The sequence below is a fragment of the Chrysemys picta genome, unplaced genomic scaffold (assembly GCF_011386835.1).
Source record: "Chrysemys picta bellii isolate R12L10 unplaced genomic scaffold, ASM1138683v2 scaf79, whole genome shotgun sequence".
NCBI lineage: Eukaryota > Metazoa > Chordata > Testudines > Emydidae > Chrysemys > Chrysemys picta.
Genome location: NW_027052786.1, coordinates 127,802 through 149,357, shown reverse-complemented (window position 1 = coordinate 149,357; position 21,556 = coordinate 127,802). Strand labels below are relative to the sequence as shown.

General features: G+C 45.8%; 1 protein-coding gene across 3 annotated transcripts in view; it reads right to left on the bottom strand.

Moving 5' to 3' along the window:
- LOC135972194 (interferon-induced very large GTPase 1-like) overlaps positions 1-21,556 on the bottom strand; it is a 62,380-nt gene that overhangs the window by 6,229 nt on the left and 34,595 nt on the right. For 2 of the 3 annotated variants that reach the window (XM_065579074.1, XM_065579075.1), the window contains 5 exons: positions 18,690-18,785; positions 17,631-17,861; positions 17,027-17,049; positions 14,919-15,034; positions 13,229-13,300 (listed from right to left, as the gene is read on the bottom strand). In XM_065579074.1, coding sequence (XP_065435146.1) covers positions 13,229-13,300; positions 14,919-15,034; positions 17,027-17,049; positions 17,631-17,861; positions 18,690-18,785 — 538 coding nt within the window. Of the gene's footprint in view, positions 1-8,330; positions 8,523-13,228; positions 13,301-14,918; positions 15,035-17,026; positions 17,050-17,630; positions 17,862-18,689; positions 18,786-21,556 lie in introns of all 3 variants that reach the window. The other variant, XM_065579072.1, reaches the window with a different exon arrangement.

Sequence of the window (21,556 nt, the reverse complement as noted above, 5' to 3'; positions counted from 1 at the left end):
CAAAAACATGCACATAGAACTGAGTACCATGGCTTTAGAAAGATCTTCCTCATATAGGAGCTAGAAGACGCAATAGAGAAGCTTGTACCAAGCAAATCCTCTGGGTTACAGCACATCTATGGCCATATGAAAGAGCACTTTGTGTAGAAGGCTAGAGCCAGGTTGTTGGACATCAGAAATTACTCAAGGATAAAAAGAAAGGTACCTAATTGGTGGAATTCAGCAGTTATTGTTCCTCTGAAGACTGGCAAGGATCCCTCTTTTTTCCAGGCAGCTACTGGCCTATGTCTTTAACCAGTCACCTTTGCAATATAAGGGAAAGAATGGTACAGTCAAGGCTTTTATGGTGTCTGCTAAAAGAAGACTTACAGGCCTTTGCACTCAATTATGGACCTGCTGGTGGCCTTCTGGCAGCCTCTTATTGGTGGCATTTGCTTTATTGGTGGCTTCCAGCAAAAGCCGCCCCAATCATCAATGGGAGTCTTTTTTTTAAACTCAGTGCAGCATTTAATGGAGTCTGGCATGACAGGCTGTTAGTGAAACTCAGTGAGATGGAAATCTGTGGTAGAATGCACATCTGAAGAAGAGGTTTCCTACTGTACAGGAAAATAATAGTAAGATTAAACGGCACTCTTTCAAAGACAAGGCCACAGAGACAAGGCTTCCTCATGATAGCAGTTTTCAGGTATCTAAAAGGGTGTCATAAGGAGGAGGGAGAAAACTTGTTCACCTTAGCCTCTAAGGATAGAACAAGAAGCAATGGGCTTAAATTGCAGCAAGGGAGGTTTGGACATTAGGAAAAAGTTCCTAACTATCAGGTCAGTTAAACATTGGAATAAACTACCTAGGGAGGTTGTGGAATCTCCATCTCTGGAGATATTTAAGAGTAGGTTAGATAAATGTCTATCAGGGATGGTTTGACAGTATTTGGTCCTGCCATGAGGGCAGGGGACTGGACTTGATGACCTCTCAAGGTCCCTTTCAGTCCTACAGTCTATGAATCTATGAATCCTCTGTAGGCTTACCAAAACCTCTCACCCTGGTTCTCCCTCCCTGGATGGCTGACTTCTCTGGCAGTTCCTTGCCAGCCTGCTGAAGGGATCTCCTCTCTAGTCCTGCTGTCTCTCTGGCAGCCACCCTGCCCTCCTGCCTTACAGTCCTTTTACCCTTACAGCTGCTGCAAGGCCATCAATCAGCCCCAGCTGAGCAGGTAGTCAGTTCTCCATTAACCCTGTAGTTGCCAAGCCAGCATGGAGTCTGTACATCCCATAACATTGACACACAAGAGTGCCACCCACTGCGGGGCAACAGGACACTGCAAGCCATGGGTCTAATCACAGGACAAGCACAGAATATCCTCAAGGTGAGAGAGGAGGGAGAACAGTCAACGTGTACCAGACTCTAAAGACATGTTCCAAGGAGATGGGCACCTGAAGGCAGGCTGAAGTTAGAAAGAGACCCCCATATGCAGCCCAGAAGATTACTGAAGCAGAGTTCCAGTAGCCCTGATGGACCTGCTGAGGAAGGATTTAGCACACCTGCCAAAAAGAGGAATCATTACACTTGTTGAAACTAGTACAGACTGGCTCAACAGCCTTGTAATAGTTAGAAAATCTCCAATTAAACCAAGGATTTGCACTTATTCCAACTGTAACCCACACACCTCCTGGGTATGGTGTTCTGGCCCATCTAGTGGCACTGAGGCCACTTAGAGAAAGATTAACGAGTCTGCTAATGTCTTAGCTAAGAGCCATGTGGCTTTTAGCTCATGCAGTAGAGGCTCATGCATTTAACTCCAGAGGTCCCAGGTTCGATCCTGCCTGTCGACGACTGGGGTCTGTCAGTGTTACACAATCACTGCCCATTATCAGTTACTGAGGTCATTTATTTACCCATGGCAGAAGTGTTCACTGTTTGATGTACAGAATGGGTTCTGCCATATGATATTGTGTTGGATGAGCCATCCAGACGCCAAACAACCTTCGCTAAACAGCAGCCAGGTGGAAGCAACTCGCCCACCAACAGCGACAACACAAACAAGAAATGGGAGATGGGTCTGAAGACCAGAACTTTTGAATAGAGCTGTGCAAAATATTTTCAGTGAATAGTAAATTCTCCCCAATATGCTTTTTTGGGACCACTGAAAGTATTCACAAATTTGGTTGAAATTCATTGGATAGTTTCAGCCAAAAAAGATAAGAAAAGAAAAAAGAATTGTGAGAACTAATCAGCTGCAATGCTAAGGTGATATGAGCCAGGCACCTGTAACCTCTGGCCCCAGCTAGTAATGAAACTCTTCTGGAAAAGACAGAACAATAACAAAATAGTTGTTAAAAGTAAAGGTGTTGCAACGTGCATGGAACTTGGAGGGCAACGGGTTGCAGGAGTGCAGAGTTTGGAGTCATTCTACGTGCCTGTGGCTAGATCACAGAGCTGCTCCTACTGCAGTTTAACAAACAGCTGCTTTAAAAAAGTGCCAGTAGAGTTAACTCAGGCCATGTCCACACTAAGGGTGCTACGGACACTTCCTACAACAATGCAAGGGTTTTTTTTGATTGATGTAGGTAACCCACCGCCCCGAGCAGTGGGAGCTTGGTTGACCTCGCCATGTCTGCACTGGGGGTTCGGTTGGCTTAACTACAGCACTCGGGGGTGGGAATTTTTCACACACCAGAATCACGTAGCTAGGTCGATCTAAATTTTATGTGTAGACCTGGCTTGAGGGTAGAGTCTCCTCTTGCTATTATCCAGCACGCATCATATGAAACAGAAACAAATGTTTGTCTTAATGAAATTTTTGTGCGTGGTCTCCATTAGTGTTTATGATCATTTGTGTTTACTCAAATTAATTTGCAACCAATTAACTCCCATTACAACAAGAACAAAACAGCTGCACAGGGCCCTAGGGTTGAACCCAGTCAGTTAGTACATTTTAAAAGGTGTAGAACTGCATCTACACAAAGTGGCAAATGGTGTTTCTAATGAGGTTTGCTAACTTTAGGTAGCTACCTTAGTTCGAACATACACTTTTTTCTAAATCTAGACAAGGGTTAGGGCACAGTTCCCCTCCTGCTTTGCCCTCATTCTGTTGGGAGACAGTCATTTATGGCTGGCCTCTACCAGCAGCAAATTACCAGAACCCACGATAACTCAGCTGTGCTGGCTGACATGTTCAGTGTGAGAGAGAACAGAGCCATGTCTCCAACCATTCCCCTCCCACCAGCTTTCATGGGCCAAATGTCTTTCCACCCCTGAGTGAGTGGGAAGGCCAGGTGAAACTCTAGACCTTTATTTCCTTTCTCAGTTTCTCTTTTTGTACCAGTCAGTGCAAATCACCAGTAGCCAGATTTTGCCACCTTGTTCATGTTGAGTAGTTCCTCTCTGCTCACAGTTTCATTGAAATCAGTGGGACCATGTGGGGAGAAACGTTTTACTTCCTGTGAGGAAAGGAATCAGAATCTGTCCCTAACTCTTCTGATGAAAAGATTACTCACCTTATGCGGTAACTGAGTTTCTTCGAGATGTGTGTCCCTGTGGGTGTTCCACTATAGGTGCGGTAATGTCCCTGCTCCTGGGATCTGAGAACTTCGGTAGCAGTGCCCCTTGGGCCACACATGTGCTCCACCCCGTCTCACGCGGTGAGTGACTGCTATATAGCGCTGTGCAGTCCAACTGCCCTCAGTTCCTTCTCTAGCTTAGAGTCCATGTCTGAATTCCAAAGCAGCGGGGAGAAGGGCAGGTGGTGAAGCTGGGGCTTTAGAGGGGTGGGGGTTCAGAATGACATTTATTAAGAAGGATAGGACAGTGCATCCTAGTAGGGCATCTGATGCCATGTTGTGGGTGATAGCGTGGTGTTGACTGAAGGTGTCTGTGGACACCCAGGTGTCCACCTTGCAAATGCCTGTAATCAGCACATTATTTAGAAAAGCTATCGAGGTGGACAGTAAGTAAATGGAATGCATCCAAGTTCCAGGTGGGGACTGAAGTTTGTGTCGTCAGTAGCTCTGTCAAGGTAAAAGGCTAGTGATTGTCTGATATCTGAGGTGTGTAGCGTGGCCTCATGCTGGTTGCCATGTGGTTTAGGGGAGAAGGAGAGAAGGTGGATAGGTTGATTTAGATGGAAAAAAGATGGTACCATGGGTAAGAACTTTGGATATGATCATAACGTCACCTTATCTTTGTAAAAGATTGTGTACGGGGTTACGCCAAGAGGACACCTATTTTCCTACCCATCAGGTGGATATGATGGCTGTGAGAAAACCATTTTCATGGATAGATGCATGTAGGAGCAGGTCACCATAGGTTCAAACTGAGGGCTGATAAAACAGCGTAAAACTAGACTGAAATCCCAAGGTGGGGTGGGGTCTCATACTTCAGGGTAAAGTTTTGAAGGCCCTTAAGGAATCTGTTTGTCATTGGGTGGGTAAATAGCAAATGATCTTCTATCTTGGAGTGGAATGCAGTAATGGCAGCCAGATATACGCGAACGGAGCTTGTGGGGAACCCTGAACTTTTTAGCTCTAGGATGTAATCCAGGATAAGTGGTAAAATAGTGCTAATTGCTGAGACATGTTTGGTGTCGCACCAAGTCCAGAATCTTTTCCATTGATGTAGGTAAGTGTAGCATGTTGTCAAACGACTGCTATTTATAAGATTCTCTTTACGTTTTCTTAACAGATCCTGGAACCAGGAAGGAGACATACCTCCAGATGGAGTCGTTTTAGATTTGGATGGAGAATTTGACCTGCATCCTGTGAGAGGTGGTGTGGAGTCAACTGCAGGGTGATTGGTGGACAGACTGCCATGTATAAGAGGTAAGGATACCATACGTGTCGTGGCCATGTTGGGGCTATGAGAATGACTCTGGCTCATTCCACTTGTACCTTGTGAAGCACTTTGAGTAGTAGGGGGAAGGGTGGAAAGGCACAGAGGAGAGGTGTATCCCATGTAATGGGGAGGGCGTCCCCCAGAGATTGGTGACCCAGACCTGTTCTTGAGCAGATTTGTGGGCATTTGGAATTTTTGAGTGTGGCAAACAGATCTATGACCAGAAATCCCCAGTGGCCGAATATGTGCTGTAGGGGTCTTGTGTTTGTCTCCCACTTGTGTTCTTGTCAGAACCTCCTGCTCACTGACTCTGCCGTGATGTTCCGGTGTCCAGGTAGGTTTGCGGCAGAGATATTGATGCTATGTTGGATGCACCAATTCCACAATTTTAGCGCTTCTGTATGCAGGGATTAAGACCTCACTCTGTCCTGTCTGTTGATATGAAACACGCAGGCAGTGTTGTCTGTGATTACTCTTATAGCCTTTTGTCTGATTATTGGTATAATTTGTAGGCATGCATTGAGGACTGCATGTAATTCTAGGAGGTTGATGTGCAATGTGGATTCCGATGGGGACCACTTGCCCTGTACTGTGTGGGTCTGTAGATGCGCTCCCCAACTGAGTAGGGAGGTGCTGATCTTCAGTATCAAGTATGGTGGTGGTTGGAGGAAGAGAACTCCCATGCAGACATTCTGGGATTGTGTCCACCAATCTAATGTGTCCTTGACTGTGAGTGGTAGCAAGGGCAGTTTATTGAGGCTGTGTCTGTGGGGTACATACACTGTGCGTAGCCATTCCTGGAAGTGGCACGTATGTAATCTGGCATGTTTTCTCACGAACATGGTCACTCCTATATGACCAAGCAACTGTAGACAAGTTCTGGCAGAGATCTATGGGCTAGTCTTCTTAGTGGAGATGAGTGATTATTGCGGAAAAATCTGTGAGCTGGAAGGAAGGCTCTGGCCTCTCTTTGAACTAGTTTGGCTCCAAAAAACTCCACTTGTTATGCTGGAGTCAGTGTTGTTTTTTGTATGTTTATCTGGAGGCAGAGTCTCAGAAAAAGTCCATTGTTTTTCTTATGGTTTCGAGCGTGTCGACTGTAGATGGGGCCTTGATGAGGCAGTAGTCTAGGTATGGGAATATTATAATCCCTTGTTTGCGGAGGTGTGCTGCCACCACTGCCGTGTGTACTGTAGAGAGACCAAAGGGTAGTACCTTGTATTGATAATGGTTGGACCCCAGAAGAAATCTGAGGAACCTCCTGTGGGAAGGGTGTATGCTAATATGGAAGTATGCATCTTGGAGGTCGAGGGCCGAGAACCAATCCCCCTGTTGCATTGCTGGGATTGTTGTTGATAGTGTGACCATCTTGAACCGCTGTAGTTTGACAAACTTGTTGAGGTTCCGCAAGTCTAGAATAGACCTTCACCCACCGGATTCCATTTGAATTAGAAAATAGTGGGAATAAAAGCCTTTCCCACTGTGCTGGAATGGGACCACTTTCATGGCTCCCAGTCACAGAAGGTGGTTTATTTCTTCTCATAGAAGGTGCTTGTGAGAAGTGTCCCTCAAGAGGGAAAGCGGAGGGGAGGGTGGGCAGGAGAGAGAGGAACAGAATCGAATACCCATTCTTGAGGGGAGGTGGCAGATTCCCCCAGCCATTGGATCGGGTTAGACCTTTCTCTGCTGGGAAGGGCAGAAGGAGCTGGGGAGCTCTAGCCTGGTAAACTCTCAGACTGAGGGCCTGGTACAGGGCCTCAAGGAGGTACGAGGACTGCATAGGTGTAGGAAGAGACAGCCGGACCAATCCCCTTGCTGGACCAATCTTCAGGGGCAAACTGACAGTAATTGACCATTGGAACACTCTGAAATGGCCACTCCCAATGGCATGGGGAGGCTTCTCTATACAAATTCAGACTGGCAGTGGGTCACTGAGGTGAGGTGGGCTTGGGGGACTGGGGTTTCCCAGAGAGGGAATTCTCTGTTTTAGTGTATTTTAAAGAGCATCCTCCTAGGGGAGTTTTTAGTCTCCAAGGCCCTGGTAGAACCCGGCACTAGAGCTGTGTGATTAATGGATTTTTTTGGTTCACTGGCAACTGAGAAATATTGGGGAAAATCATTGTAGGTAGAACTGCAAATGACATTTGTCAGTGAGTTTGGTGAATCTAAAGTTAGGAAAGATTGTCTCAGGTCAAACAAAATGTTTTGTTCCACTTGAAATAAAATGTTGTGTTTAGATAGCCAGCATTTTTTACCATTTTGAATTGTTTTTAATAAAACTGAAAAAATAAATAAAAGAAAAATCATCCAAATGAACAGTTTGGAAAAAGATCAACAAGCAGCCAGGATATTCTGTGGCTGGGATAATCATTGCCAAAGGACCAGAGCCACTGGAAGGGGAGAGATGGGCTGTGGTATATAGGGATGCTGTGAAATTATTTAAAAAACCCCCCAAAGGAAATTAAATGTGAGAGAGCCAGACTGCACACCACAGTTTATCCCTTCTTCCTGCCCTCCAAATTCCCCTACCCCTTGTACCTTCTTGCCTTCCCCTGTGAACACACATCAAAATTCCCCCTATCTCTGGCACCTATCTTAACTTGTGCACACACTCCCCCCAAAATTCCTCCTCACTCAACACCTCCATACATTAGCCTGCACATACATTCACCGTAGTTCCCCCTTCCATCATGGTCCACCTGTTGTGCAGTTCTGGTGCAAGTACCAGCTTTGAAAAAGATATTTGGGATTAGTGGTCATTGTTTTTCATATCTGAAAGTTTCTCTGTCAGAAAGAATGTCCCCCTTCCAAAATGGCCATCATCTTCCACTCTTCTCTATAAGACTGAAGCCACGGCTGCCTTCAGTGTAGATGGTGGTCAGCCTATGTTGTGAGGAGGTGGAGGCACTGAGTCCTCTTGAGAACACAGAGAAAGAAACCTATCCAAAATAGCCAACAACTGACTGTAATTATGACTTCAGTCCCTTGGAGAACAATGGAAGAGGGTGGCCATTTTGGAAGAGGAAAATTCTCAGTGGAGAATTCCATTCTCAGTGGAATTCTCCAAAGTAAGCTATTGTACCCTTCAGTCTTTGCTTAGCAAGAACAATTTTCATTATGAAGAATAATTGGGGGGACACCTAGCATTCATACTAAAAACATATTCAAATATACCCCAGGAACAAGAGTCTACTGAGTATTAATTATATGGGAAGTATGAAGAGTCTGTGCTATTCTGCTACTGTGATCATTGGGGGCAAAAAGGGTCTACTTTTCAGTGCTAAATTACTGTTTTTATTTAATTTTAATTCCTAAGCTAATGAACAGTACCCAATGAGGAGAAAAATCAAATGCTTCTTCATCATGGATTGGCACTTAGTGGTACGAGAAGAGAAATTGAGAGAGGAGAAAGTTATTGTAAATCAAATAATATTATATGTTATTGGTTAAAAGGATCAAAGTTAAGTTATAGACAGTTAATGGCACATTATAAGAGGCACTACCTGTACAGAATTCTCTCTCCCTTGGCTCTGAATCTTGCTGAGATGCTGATTCCTGCTCCAGAGTTAAACCATCCCTCTCCCCTGGTGCTGGGGCTTGTTGAGTCTCTCGTTTCTGCTCCTGATTTACACCAACTTTCACCCCCAACTTTGGGGCTTGTGGTGTCTTTGATTCCTGCCCCTGATTTACACCATCTAGCAAGAAAAACAGAGAGGAAAGAATCCATTTTTAGTTGACACAGGCATATTTATCTTCCTCCTGCTGTGTGAGACTGTAAATGAAGAAGTATTTCGTCAGATAATTTGACAAAAAAACAGACTATAGCATGGAGGCCCAAGCTGTCTGCAGAAGATTCTGTATATTCTTCAACCAGATTTAAGAGCACATGCAATGCAGTTTAGTTCTCCAGGCAGTTAACAAACATCACACAATGTTAAAACATATTCACAGTGGCCAAATTGTCAGATTCAGTTGCCTGCATATAGTCTCACATATAACAGCTACAGCTGATGAATAGTAAGTATGCCGAAAAATGCATTTTCAGGGCACTGAAGCTATTTGTGAATTTGGGTAGAATTTTGCACATTGTTTTGGACCAAAAAATGGTCAGAAATGTCAAAACAAAATATTTAGACTTTTTGTTTCAAAAAGGGGATTTGTTTTGAAATTTAGCTAATGCTTTAATGTGTGTAAAACACCTGAAAAATTATGCAAAATTAAAAAAAAACACCTCATTTTGGGTCAAATTACATGTTTTGTCATTTTGGTTTTTGTTTTGACATGGAAAATACAGAAAAGGTTTGGTTTGAACTCTTGGCTGGCTCAGCTCTAATGCCCACTCTGCCAGAGGCTGCTCAAAACAATCTGCTGCCCTAGGCAAAACTTCGGTGTGCCACTCCCCTCTGTCCTCCTAGAAGAGAAGATCTCAACTGGAGGGGGGCTTAATCCCCTGGGAGCTGTGTTTGCCTTTCTGGGGAGGAGGGGCACATTGAGCCTTCTGATGGTTCAGTGGTTATGGTAGAAGTTTGGGGACCAAGTGTGAGATCACAGTGCCAATCAGTCAGGTTTGGCCTGGCCTCCTCAGCATCGTGACACGGGGCAGCCAGGCCAAATCTGAGTGAGTGGCATTGCAAACTGGCATGCAGGGTCACAGCACCACTCAGGTCTGGCCTGGCTGCCCCTGCCATCCTAGGCAGAATCTACTGCCATAGTCATCTGTCGCCTTGTTTGCCATGGCTAGGCTGACCTCTGAAATCTGCATTAACCAGCCAGTCCTGAGAGAAGTCAGGCTGGTGCAGAAGGGACTGGGGGAGGAGGGGGCACACTGATGCCATAACCAGCTCAGTGGAATTGCACAGTGAGCAGTCACAGATTATGTATGCCCAGCTTCTCCTGTCCCATCCCAGCCACTCTCAAAGCACCAATACCCTTTCTTCACCACCCTGAACATCTGGAGAATGGTCTAGTGGTCGGAGCATGGGGAGTTGGGAACCAAGATTCCTGGGATCAATTCCCATCATTAGGAGGGGAGCGTGGTCTAGTGCTTAGAACAGGGCTCTGAGGGTTAGGACTTCTATGTTTTACTCCCCCTGGCTATCCTACTGACTAGCTTTTTAATCTTGGGCATATTACTACCACTCCCCATGCCTCAGTCTCCTTCCCTATTATATGGGAAATAATGATACTGACTCACCTCACAGATTCTACAGGGCTTCAGGAGATCCCTCATATGTAAAGACCCTCATCCAAAGACCACTGCAGTCAATGGAGTCATCTGCAGATCTTTTTGTGTCTACTTCCGTTCTATGGGCAAATGTCTGTCATAATGGTGCTATAGAGTGTGCCACTATCTCACCATTTTACATATGAGCAAAGAAGCCAAAGGATAACCGTCTGGGAACTCTATGTTTTAATTGTATTGTTGTCATGCATTTACATTCTCAGCCATAACTTTGCATTAACATACGTTTTACCATTAAACATGTACCTGTTTGGAAAGGTGTCCTTGATCAGTGTTGCAACTATTACATTTTTTCCTCTTAAAAGACAAAAAACCCACAAACAAACATAAAAAAACCAACCACCTACCACAGTTAGGGTGTTGTAAATCTTGAATTGTGCCTGGAAACATAGAGTCTAAACACTCCAGAAATTGCAGACAGGCAAGTTCCCCCTTCCTCTATTTGAATTAGCGATTTTCTAATTTTGGTCTCTGTATCTGCTATTCTATTCAGATTGCCATAGTCCTCATCTCGGGGAGAGGAGTTGGTGATTGTGGTACACATAAGGAGAGGTAGGAGAGAGGATCTGGAGGCCAAATTAGGCTGCTAAGGAAGAGATTAAAGTCCAGGACCTCCATGGTAGCATTCTTTGATATGCTTCCAGTTCCACACACAAGGCCAGTTAGACAGGCAGAATTGCAGGCTCTCAATGCGTGGGTGAGACGATGGTGTAGGGAGGAGGGGTTTAGGTTTATTAGGGACTGAGGAACCTTTTGGGAAAGGAGGAGCCTATACAGGAAGGATGGGCTCCACCTAAATCAAAATGGAACCAGATTGCTGGCATGTAACATTTAAAACGTCATAGGGGAGTTTTTAAACTGAGGCGTGGGGGAAAGCCGGCAGGTGCGGGGGAGCACCCAGTTTGGACAGAGATATCCCATAGGGGAGGATCTATTACTATATCCTAGTAAAGAGGAGAGGATAGAAGTTAATAAAGTATAAACAATCAAATGAAAGAGTCAGCTGCCCCAGGCCCCTGATCCCACTGGGCCGGCCGGGAGCCCCACCCCTGCCCCTGCTGCACTGGGTGACAGGGCAGCCCAGACCCCTCCATGCTGGGCAGTCAGGAACCTGGGACCCCGGCATGTGGGCCAGCCTTTAGCACACAATTGAGCTGGTCCGCAGCTGTGTGCTAATAGGGCCACATGCAGGCTGCGGGTTGAGAACCGCTGGTGTAGCTTCAACTTCCAGCCATTGGTTCATGTTATATCTTTCTCTGATAGACTGACGAGTCCATTATTAAATGTTTGTTCCCCCACCCAATAGGTATTTATAAACTGTAATCCAGTCACCCCTTAACCTTCTCTTTGTTAAACTAAAGAGATTGAGCTCCTTGAGTCTATCACTGAAAGGCATGTTTTTAATCCTTTAATCGTTCTTGTGACTCTTCTCTGGCCCCTCTCCAATTTATCAACATCCTTCTCAAATTGTGGGCACCAGAACTGGACACAGGATTCCAGCAGCAGCCACCCCAGTGCCGAATACAGAGGTAAATTAATCTCTGTACTCCTACTCAATATTCCGTGCATCCCAGGATCATATTACCCATTTTGACCACAGCTTCACACTGGGAATTCGTATTCAGGTGATTATCCGCCATGACTCACAAGTCTTTTTCAGGGTCACTACTTCCCTGGATAGAGTCTTCCCATCCTGTAATTACGGCCTACATTCTTTGTTCCTAGATCTACACTTTACATTTTGCCGTATTAAAACACATATTGTTTGCTTGTGCCCAGTTTCCCAAGCAACCCAGATTGCTCTGAATCAGTGACCTGTCCTTGTCATTATTTACCAGTCCCCAATTTTTGTCATCTGCAAACTTTATCAGTGATGATTTTATGTTTTTTTTTCTAGTTCATTAATAAAATATTAAATAGCCTGGGCCCAAGAACTTATCCCTGTGGTATCCTGTTGGAAATATATCCACTCAATGCTGATTACCCACTCACGATTACATTTTGAGACCTATCAGCCTGTTTTTAATCCATTTAATATGTACCTTGTTAATTTTATGTTTTAGTTTTTTAATCAAAATATCATGTGGTACCAAGTCAAATGCCTTACAGAGGTTTATCATGCCAGCACTATTACATTTATCAACCAAACATGCAATTGCATCAAAAAAATGATATCAAGCTACTTTGACAGGATCTATTTTCCATAAACCCATGTTGATTTGTGTTAATTACATTACCCCCTTTTAATTCTTTATGACTCAACTCCCATATCATCTGCTCCATCATCTGCTTTTTAAAGGGTAACTGTGATCCTAAGAGTCCCTCAATAATAATTTGGCAAAAATATTTGCTCACAAATGGATGACAGGAAAGGTCCCAGAAGATTGGAGAAGGACTAATGTAGTGCCCATCTTTAAAAGGGGGAAAAAGGAGGAGCTGCCTAAGTCCTGAGACCTAGCTCATGTGTAAGCCCCAGTGTGTTCTCAAATTAGGCATCCCCCGTGCCTAGCTCATCTGCAGAGGCCTGATCCAGTAGTTCTGCTCAGAGGTCGCCTTGGAGTGTGGCTACTGGGCTGGGCTCTTCCACCCCAAAACACAGTTGGAGGAACTGATGGTGGCCTCCCTCCTTGTACCAATAGCCCAGTGGACAGAGTACTCCCCCAGGATGTGGGCACGCAGGGTCCACTCCTAAATCTGTCTGAGTCAGAGCAGGGACTTGAATCTAGGTCTCCCACCTCCCAGGTGAGTACCCTGGGCCATGGGGTATTCAGGTGCGGGTCTCTGTCTCTCTTGGCAAAGCTGTTTCACTTTGTATACAATCATGTATTGTCCTTGGGTCAAAAAGAAAATGACTCTATGGTCTAGTAATTAGGGCACTCACCTGCAAGATGGGAGACTCAGCTTCTAATCCCTGGTACTGTATATAAATACATGAATACTCACAGGAAAACAGTTTCAGCAGGAGAGATGGAGGGAAACCCACACCAGAATACCCCATAGCTCAGTGGCTAGGGCTCTCACAGGGGAAGCAGTAATCTGGGCACTTAACTCCTCAGCAACTAGGGAACAGCTGGTGAATATTTTTAATTTGTCTCATATTGGCTAATACTTTATAATGTTTTTAATAAAGAAAGAAGAAAGAACTGCCAGAGAAAATACCTGAGCAAAGTTTCTTCTTCCCTGAGACTGTGGCATGCTGAGTTTCCGGTTCCTGTTTCCTTTTTAAAGCAGCTAGCAAAAAAACCAGAGAAAACACACGATCAGTGTCTAATTTGTAATGATATTAGTTCACTTTCTCAATGGCAACAGGTATATTTATTTCAGTGCACTTCCCATATTTCCCACAATTTTGAAAGGGAAAAATCTGCAAAAAAGCACAGGTGAGTTCCTATTTTCCCCTTTAAGGCACTTCCTCACATTGCAGAGCTCTTAGAGCTCTAAGGATTCAAAGTTCTATATAAATTGTTCCTACAACTCACCAGCGCTGAGGGAGCTATCATACCTCTCACCCTACCAGGGAGGTGATGTATCTCTCTGACCCACCGAGTTAGGTTCCATTGCTTCAAGACCAGGGTTTGGTTGGGTGAGAGTTAGTCAGGGGAGACAGGACAGCAGGGATTGGCTGGATAGGGTGTCTTCAGGAAGGAAATCAGATCTGTACCTTCATCACACACACTCCCTTTTGTGTATGCTGGGAATGTGAGCTAAGTGGGTAATAAAATACTGATTTTACTATTGCCTACTTTGGCCATTCTGTCTAGCTCTGAAGGACCATGAAAGCACTGAAGAATTAATAAGAGTTGTCTAGATAAACCAGTTTTGATAAACCATTACTTTCATGCATGTGAACGCGGGGATGCCAGCATGAGATGGCAAGATGGGGTCATAAACATGGCCACAAATCAGGATTTTATAGAACTCTAACCCATCCACGTCTCCCTCTCTTGTTATTATGGAACCCTGGTGGTTGTTGCTCCATAGTTAAGGTAACATTATGAAAATGGGCTTTAAAATGGGGAATAAATTTCTCTCTAAATGTAGGTGGCCTTTAGTGTAAAATTTCACAGAGTTTTAGTTTTTTATGCCCTTTTAATTTTCTGTGTGGTTTTTGTTTGATTTCTTTTAATAAACGTAATAGGAAGGATTTGAAAATTTAGTCTATGACTGAAATTTGTAGCAGTTAGACTTGTTTTGTCAAATATCTTTTAAAAAAGATTGTCTAACTACACACACATTGTAGAGAGATTAATCTTGAGTAGATCTGGTGCAGTGAGTACAATTTTGCTTTTTAAATTAAGGTCTCTTTTAGCCATTGTGCATCATATCTGAAAGTATAAGTGCCAGTGGGTAGCCAACAGATACAGTCTTCTATGGCATATGGACAAAACCTTCTGTCACTAGCTACACTCTTAAGCTTTCTATGCAGCTCCTGACAGAGGTTTTATTTGCCAGACATGTGCAGCAGCTGATGGATAAAATCATCTCCACTACAAGTGCAGTTCTGTGATACAGCTCTGAACAACTCCTACCGTGGTCAGCTCCCCTCACTAAAATATTGACCCCCTAGGTAATGAATACACAAAAGGCATTGATGTAAAACAACAAAGGTTATGACACACAAACATAACAGATCTTACACAAAGCAAGGAAATGAAAAGTCAAGTTACCTCACAGGACATGACCCTTTCTTCCTCTTCCATAGTGCGCACTTTGCCATTGTCACAACTACTGTACATCACAATCCCATCACCATTCACAATTAGCTGCTTGATGAATTTGATAGAACCTGTCTCTGTCTAGAGCAACAGAAACATATCTCAGTTTCACCCTTTAGACCCTTTCTCAGTACCTGTAAATTTCTTCAGAATCTCCTCTGGAACAATACCAAGTTGGTGCAAAGTACTTAGTTTCTCTTCCAGTTCAGGTGAAATCTCCACTGGTGGCCGATCTTTCACCTGCTTGCATCTAGAGAGCAACATTATTGTGTGTGATAATTTATTATTTCATACTAGTGAAAGTTGTTGGACAAAAGAGACCCAATGCTTTAGTTTATCGCTATCTCAAACCAGGTACGGCATATTCTATGGCACTGCAAGATTTCTACCCAGCTTTGCCAATGGCCTATTAATATAATTGAACTGTGAACTGCAAAGACCAGCTCTCAGCTACAAAGGGATTTCAGTCTCCACTCCTTTGCCCCCATGCTTTGATAGTCAATATGTTTCCAACATTTCTGGAGGCAGGGCCGGCTCTAACTTTTTGGCCTCCCTAAGCAAAAAAAAAGAGTGCCGCCCTCCATAGCGCCGCCATAACACACACCCTCAGCACTGCAATGCCACCCTCCCATTCCCCCGCGGAGCGCCACCGATCCCCTCCGCCAAACCCCCCACCCCCTGCGGAGCGCCGTGCAGCCGAACACTCCCGCTACAGAGTGCCGCCGAACACTCCCCCTCCCCCCGTGGAGCGCCGCCGAACGTCATGGTGCCAAACTCCCCCGCCGAGTGCTGCCGAACCCCCCCAGCCCCCCATGGAGCGCCGCCGAACCCCCCAGCCAACCCCCACAGAGCGCCGCGCCGCTGAACCCCTCAGCCCCCCGCGGAGCACTGTGCAGACGAACAACCCCCTGCGGCGTGCCGCCCAACACCCCACCTCCGCGGAGCGCCGCCAAACGCCATGCTGCCGAACCGCCCCGCCGAGCACTGCCAACCCCCCGAGCCCCACACGGAGCGCCGCCGAACCCCCCCAGCCAAACCCCCCAACTCCTGCGGAGCACCGTGCCGCCGAACCCCTCAGCCCCCCGTGCAGCACCGCACCGCCGAACACCCGCCCTGCGGAGCGCCGCCGAACACCCTGCCTCCCCCGCCCCCCCCCCCCCGCAGAGGGCCGCCGAACGCAGTGCTGCCGAACCCCCTCACCGAGCGCTGCCGAACCCCCCAGCCCCCCGCGGAGCACTGTGCAGACGAACAACCCCCTGCGGCGTGCCGCCCAACACCCCACCTCCGCGGAGCGCCGCCAAACGCCATGCTGCCGAACCGCCCCACCAAGCACTGCCAACCCCCCGAGCCCCACATGGAGCGCCGCCGAACCCCCCCAGCCAAACCCCCCAACTCCTGCGGAGCACCGTGCCGCCGAACCCCTCAGCCCCCCGTGCAGCACCGCACCGCCGAACACCCGCCCTGCGGAGCGCCGCCGAACACCCCGCCTCCCCCCCCCCCCCGCAGAGGGCCGCCGAACGCAGTGCTGCCGAACCCCCTCACCGAGCGCTGCTGAACCCCCCAGCCCCCCGCAGAGCACCGCCGAACCCCCCAGTCAAGCCCCCCAACCCCCGCGGAGCGCCACTGCCGAATCCCACCCCCCAGCGCGTGCCCAGCTGCCGAAACAAAAACAACCCACCCCACCCCCTGCGCCGACCGAACCTCCCGAAAGAAAACCCTGAGCGCCCCCCCGCCACCCCAAGATTGGCCGCCCCTTACCAGGTGCCGCCCTAAGCACGTGCTTGGTTGGCTGGTGCCTGGAGCCGGCCCTGTCTGGAGGTCTCTGTGCTGTGAACATTGGCCCAATAGGATCTGGACTGATACCCATTCCCTCCATACTCACCTCCAAGGAGTCATCAGCTTGTAAAACAAAATCTTGTTAACTACAAATGTTGTTAGAACTGTGACCAGTGACCAGCTGAAAGGCCCATAGTCCACCCCTAAAATAGAGATACCTCCAATCTCCTGGAGATTCAATTTATTCAGAACATATGTTCAGGTTAATAATCTTTTCTGTAGGATGGATCATAAAATGATAAAACCCCAGGATTAAATTCAGAGGGAAAATTGTATCTGAAGCATGACCCTGACCTGCACAGTTCACTCTCATGCACTAAGGAGATGCCATATTAACATGGTTTCTAGGCCTTTTCCAGCATAGTGAAGTATTGGGGAGAGGGGAGTTTGAGGGTGAGCAACATACCTGTTCAAGGTGCTTCTGATGTCCTAGATGGGAGAAAGCGAGAGAGGAGAGGTCAGTCCACAGGTTACACACTTTGCATCCCTCCTGCGTTTCAGGATGCTCACTTTGCCTTCACTACTTGAGTTCTATATGCATCTCTCAGTATATAGCTGGCAACTTAAAATTATTATTATACTTGGGTGAAAAATTTTCAATTAAACTTTTTTTCCATTGAAAAACACCCTTTGATAAAAACAGAAATATTTTGCAGAAATTAATCTGGTTCAACAACAGTTTTCTCATCTCCAGAATGGAATACATCAGAAAGCAAGACTCCGGGGTCAAATCTCTGCTCTGAATTGGGCAAAGTCTGGACTTGTCTCTGACTCTACTCGTGCCATTGCCCCAACCACCAGGCTATTGAGTGTCTCCATCTCTCTATTTTTTGTGAAAAGTTTCAAAATATCTTGTTTTCATTCTGCACTGGAACAAAACCATTTTGAAACCTTGAAACTTGTTGTGAAATGGAATTGTTTCCAGCCAGCCTGAGAAATGAACAATACTCATATTCAATAGTTCAGGAGTGTTTCCTTGCAGGGAACTGAGGGTGTATAATCTGCCTCACCTGCAGGAATTCACTCACTGGCTGCCGACATTTTTCTTTCAACTCCTTTATCAGGTTACTGAGAAACGAAATCTCCTCAAGGAGTTTGGTGACGTTTTCATTCTCCCTCTTCACAATGTCCTTGTTCAGCTCTTCCAGCTGGGCCACCAAAGGTTGCCTTTGTTCCTGCAAAATCTTCTCCAGTTCCTCAAATTCTGACATGATTTTCTTCCTCACAGTTTCTGTCTCTTCCTATAATGAAGAGATACAGACAGGGACAGGGTGGGGCAGGGACATGGGGAGAGTCCTGAGATTTTTCATAAAGGCCTCCATGTGTAGTTGGGAGAATTTAGTTGTAACCCATAACAAATTAGCATGAGGCAATTCCTGAGAAGCATCCTCTAGCATTACAAGAGCAAAGTTTATGTTACTAGTGTGCAGGGCCGGCTCCAGGCACCAGCTTGTCAAGCAGGTGCTTGGAGCAGCCACTCCAGAGAGGGGCGGCATGTCCAGCTATTCGGCAGCAATTCGGCAGACGGTCCCTCACTCCGGCTCGGAGCAAAGGACCTCCCGCCGAATTGCCGGAACAGATCGCGATCGCAAGCTTTTTTTTTTTTTTTGGCTGCTTGGTGCGGCCAAAACCCTGGATCCGGCCCTGCTAGTGTGTTATCTGTGTCATGATTAATGGCTTCTTGCAATCCAGGTCATTCTAACAGCAGAAGGGGAAGCAGGATTTCAAATTACCCTGGCAGAGACTTCTTGAGAGAGGCTTTGTAGAGGCCAGGGAAGTGTGTGTGGGTGGGATGGGAGAGAAGAGAAAAATTCTCAACAAAGCAGATGTATTGGGGAAATCATGATGTCTACATGTCCTGGAACACTCACATTGCTTGTGCACACTCTGGTATGGTGACACACAGAGGAATAAATGCATTTAGAAAAACGTACTGCACATGCATATACAGAAACAGATGTCTGGAGAGAGACACAATCTCTCACAGTGCCACAGTCACAAAGAAACCCAAAACCTCCCATGCCTGCCAAAGCCATACACCCTTGTGGTTAATGATTATGAGCACCTACCTGGTGTTTCTGACTCTGCCTTTCCTCATTCAATTTAATTTCCAGAAGTTCTTCTTTCTTCTTACTCATATTATTCAGATGGACACAAATTTGACCCTGAGTAAAAAACAAACAAACAAACAAAAACAACCCCAAAACTACAATTGTGCTTTTAGCTTTAATAAGAGAGAGGGTTGGTTTGTCTGATCTGGATAATTCTGTGAATCAGTACTATCAACAGTAACTGTTATGGGTTGAATTAAAACCTTGTTGAAACTGATATGTGTGAATGTTCCCTTCACTTAAGATAGCTGTAAGAGACAGGTGAGGAATTCTACTTAAACAAGACATAGTGGAGTCTGCCTAGAAACTAGCACTCTGGGGGGGAGGGGTGCCAGTGGGTATTGTATGACCGGGGTGGGGTGCATGTCCGTGAGACAAGCACAAGTGCAGACATAAACTGAGAGAGCACATGGAGAGACACACAGGGCCGCAGATGCAGAGAAGCAGAGGAAGAAAGCCAAGTGGTAGCGGCAGCAGACTGGAAGCATGGGGTAGCCTTGAAGACGCCTAAAGTGAGTTCTGGGCTGGGGATGCTGGCTGTGAGCAAGGACACAGTCTCCTGTTATTTTGCTTCCTTCTGCAATCAGGGATTCAGTCCTTTGTACAGTCTCTGGTAATTAACAGGAATGCATCAAAGGTACTGGACTCCATCGTCAATTACTCCTCCTGGGAAAACCTATAAGACCTTGATTTTTTGGCTAGTTGCTTGGGTTAAAAGTGGTAACAGTACCAATACTGGTGTGTGTAATACACAGAAGAAAGGTGCTCTGCTTGCAGTGCTCCCACACCTTCCACAAGGTTCAGAACTTCAGTGAGACCTACACTATTTAGTGGAACAGACAATGCAATGGAAAGTGAAATGTACTGTTCATTTCAGAGGAGTGGTACAGACTCCATAGATTACACTGAGCAAAGGTTTGTCTAAGAGCTGATTTTCAAAGTACTCCAAAATGCAAATGCACAGGCAGGTTGTGTATCGATAGTAGGAACAATGGAGCAGGAACCGAAGTTATCCCCAGTGTTATATAGAGGAAATATTTTGGAGTGAGCCTTTTGGAGTGAGCAGCAGAAGCACATTGCTTCTTGGAGCCAGGCAGGCAAGCCAGTAATACTATCTGTATAGTTCTCAGTAATAAGTTAAGTAAGCTGTTTACTGTTACTAAAGTCTCCAGCATCTTCTCATGTTATAATAGCTGGTTGGCAAGAGCTATTTCATGGTGTCAGAACAAAACTATGCAGACATATTACACTAGCAACACGAGCGACCTGTCTGAAGGCCATAGAGAAGGTCATGAACCACGATCTCTGGATACTTGAGACGTATCTCAGAGCCTGGTAACTGTAGCCCAGTGCTTCAAAAACATTCATCTCTGCCTTACACTTGAATAACCATGAGGCCAAAGTGACACTGAAAGAGGACTTTTGTCGTCCGCCTTTATCATCTGACCACAATCCACGATACCTTAGAGTTAACGTTGATCAGACATTGAGCTATCGCAAATACCTTCACAATACCAAAAAGGAGATAAAGACAAGAGATAATGTTAGAAGTACTAGTGACAATGTTAGATTCAGGCCTGTATTTTCGCCTGAGATAGAATTTTGGGTTTTGCTTGCCTGTTTGATTTTTGATACACTTACATCCTCATGAATATGTCTGAACAAAGGACAAAGACACTGTACGTTGCTTCTATCTAGCCAGATCGGTTTGTTAGTATAATGGAAACAGATAGGAACAGTTAAAGTGTTACTGGGCATGGTGGGAGTATAATATATGAGCACACAATTTGAAGAGTGCCTCAACTCCTATCTCACAGTGATTAGGGGTCACCAAATGCAATTAATAGGCAGCAGGTTTAAAACAAATAAAAGGAAGTATTTCTTCACATAACGCACAGTCAACCTATGGAACTATTTGCCAGAGGATGTTGTGAAGGCCAAGACTATAACAGGGTTCAACAAAGAACTAGATAAGTTCATGGAGGATAGGTCCATCAATGGCTATTAGCCAGGATGGACAGGGATAGTGTCCCTAGTTTCTGTATGCCAGAATCTGGGAATGGGAGACAGGGAATGGATCACTTGATGATTACCTGTTCTTTTCATTCCCTCTCAGGAACCTGGAATTGGCCACTGTCTGAAGACAGGATACTGGGCTATATAGACCTTTGGTTTGACCCAGTATGGCCGTTCTTATTTTCTTACATTCTTACATAGGCAAGGTCAAGCAACCAGTCAGGAGGGGTAAGAGGGGATTGGGGGGAAGGTATAAAACACTACAAGACCAGAGAAATGCCTGCCCCTGACCGTAGCACAACCTCACTCCATACCCCTCCCATGGGGTACAAAAGAGGTGGGAAGTAGACCCCAGGCCCATGACCCCCCAGTTTGGAACATGACCATAAATTGTAAGGTGTGAGACCAAGGGCATGCATTTCAGGTATAATTATGCCTGCTGAGGACCGGGGGATGGGACACTGGGAAACAAGGCTCTGTGGTGTCAGAGTTATGGACATGCTTGCAGGAAATTAACCCCAATAAACATTGCATTGACTGAATTTTGGATTTCTGGTCTTCTGCTTTCTAACTGCATGACAAGAGCCAGGGGAGAGGGTGAAGGGAAAACCCTCGAACAGTTAACATCATCCAGAAGCTTGCTGGCATATCCTGGGGATGTGATGCATGCATGCTATGAACATTATAAGATTTCCCTGTATCATGTTCAAAACTGACATCATACCAAACTGGTTGAACAGACCTGTCTTCAACAAAGAACGTATGTTTGCATTAATTTTCATTTAAGCACTAAACAGAGTCACCAAGCA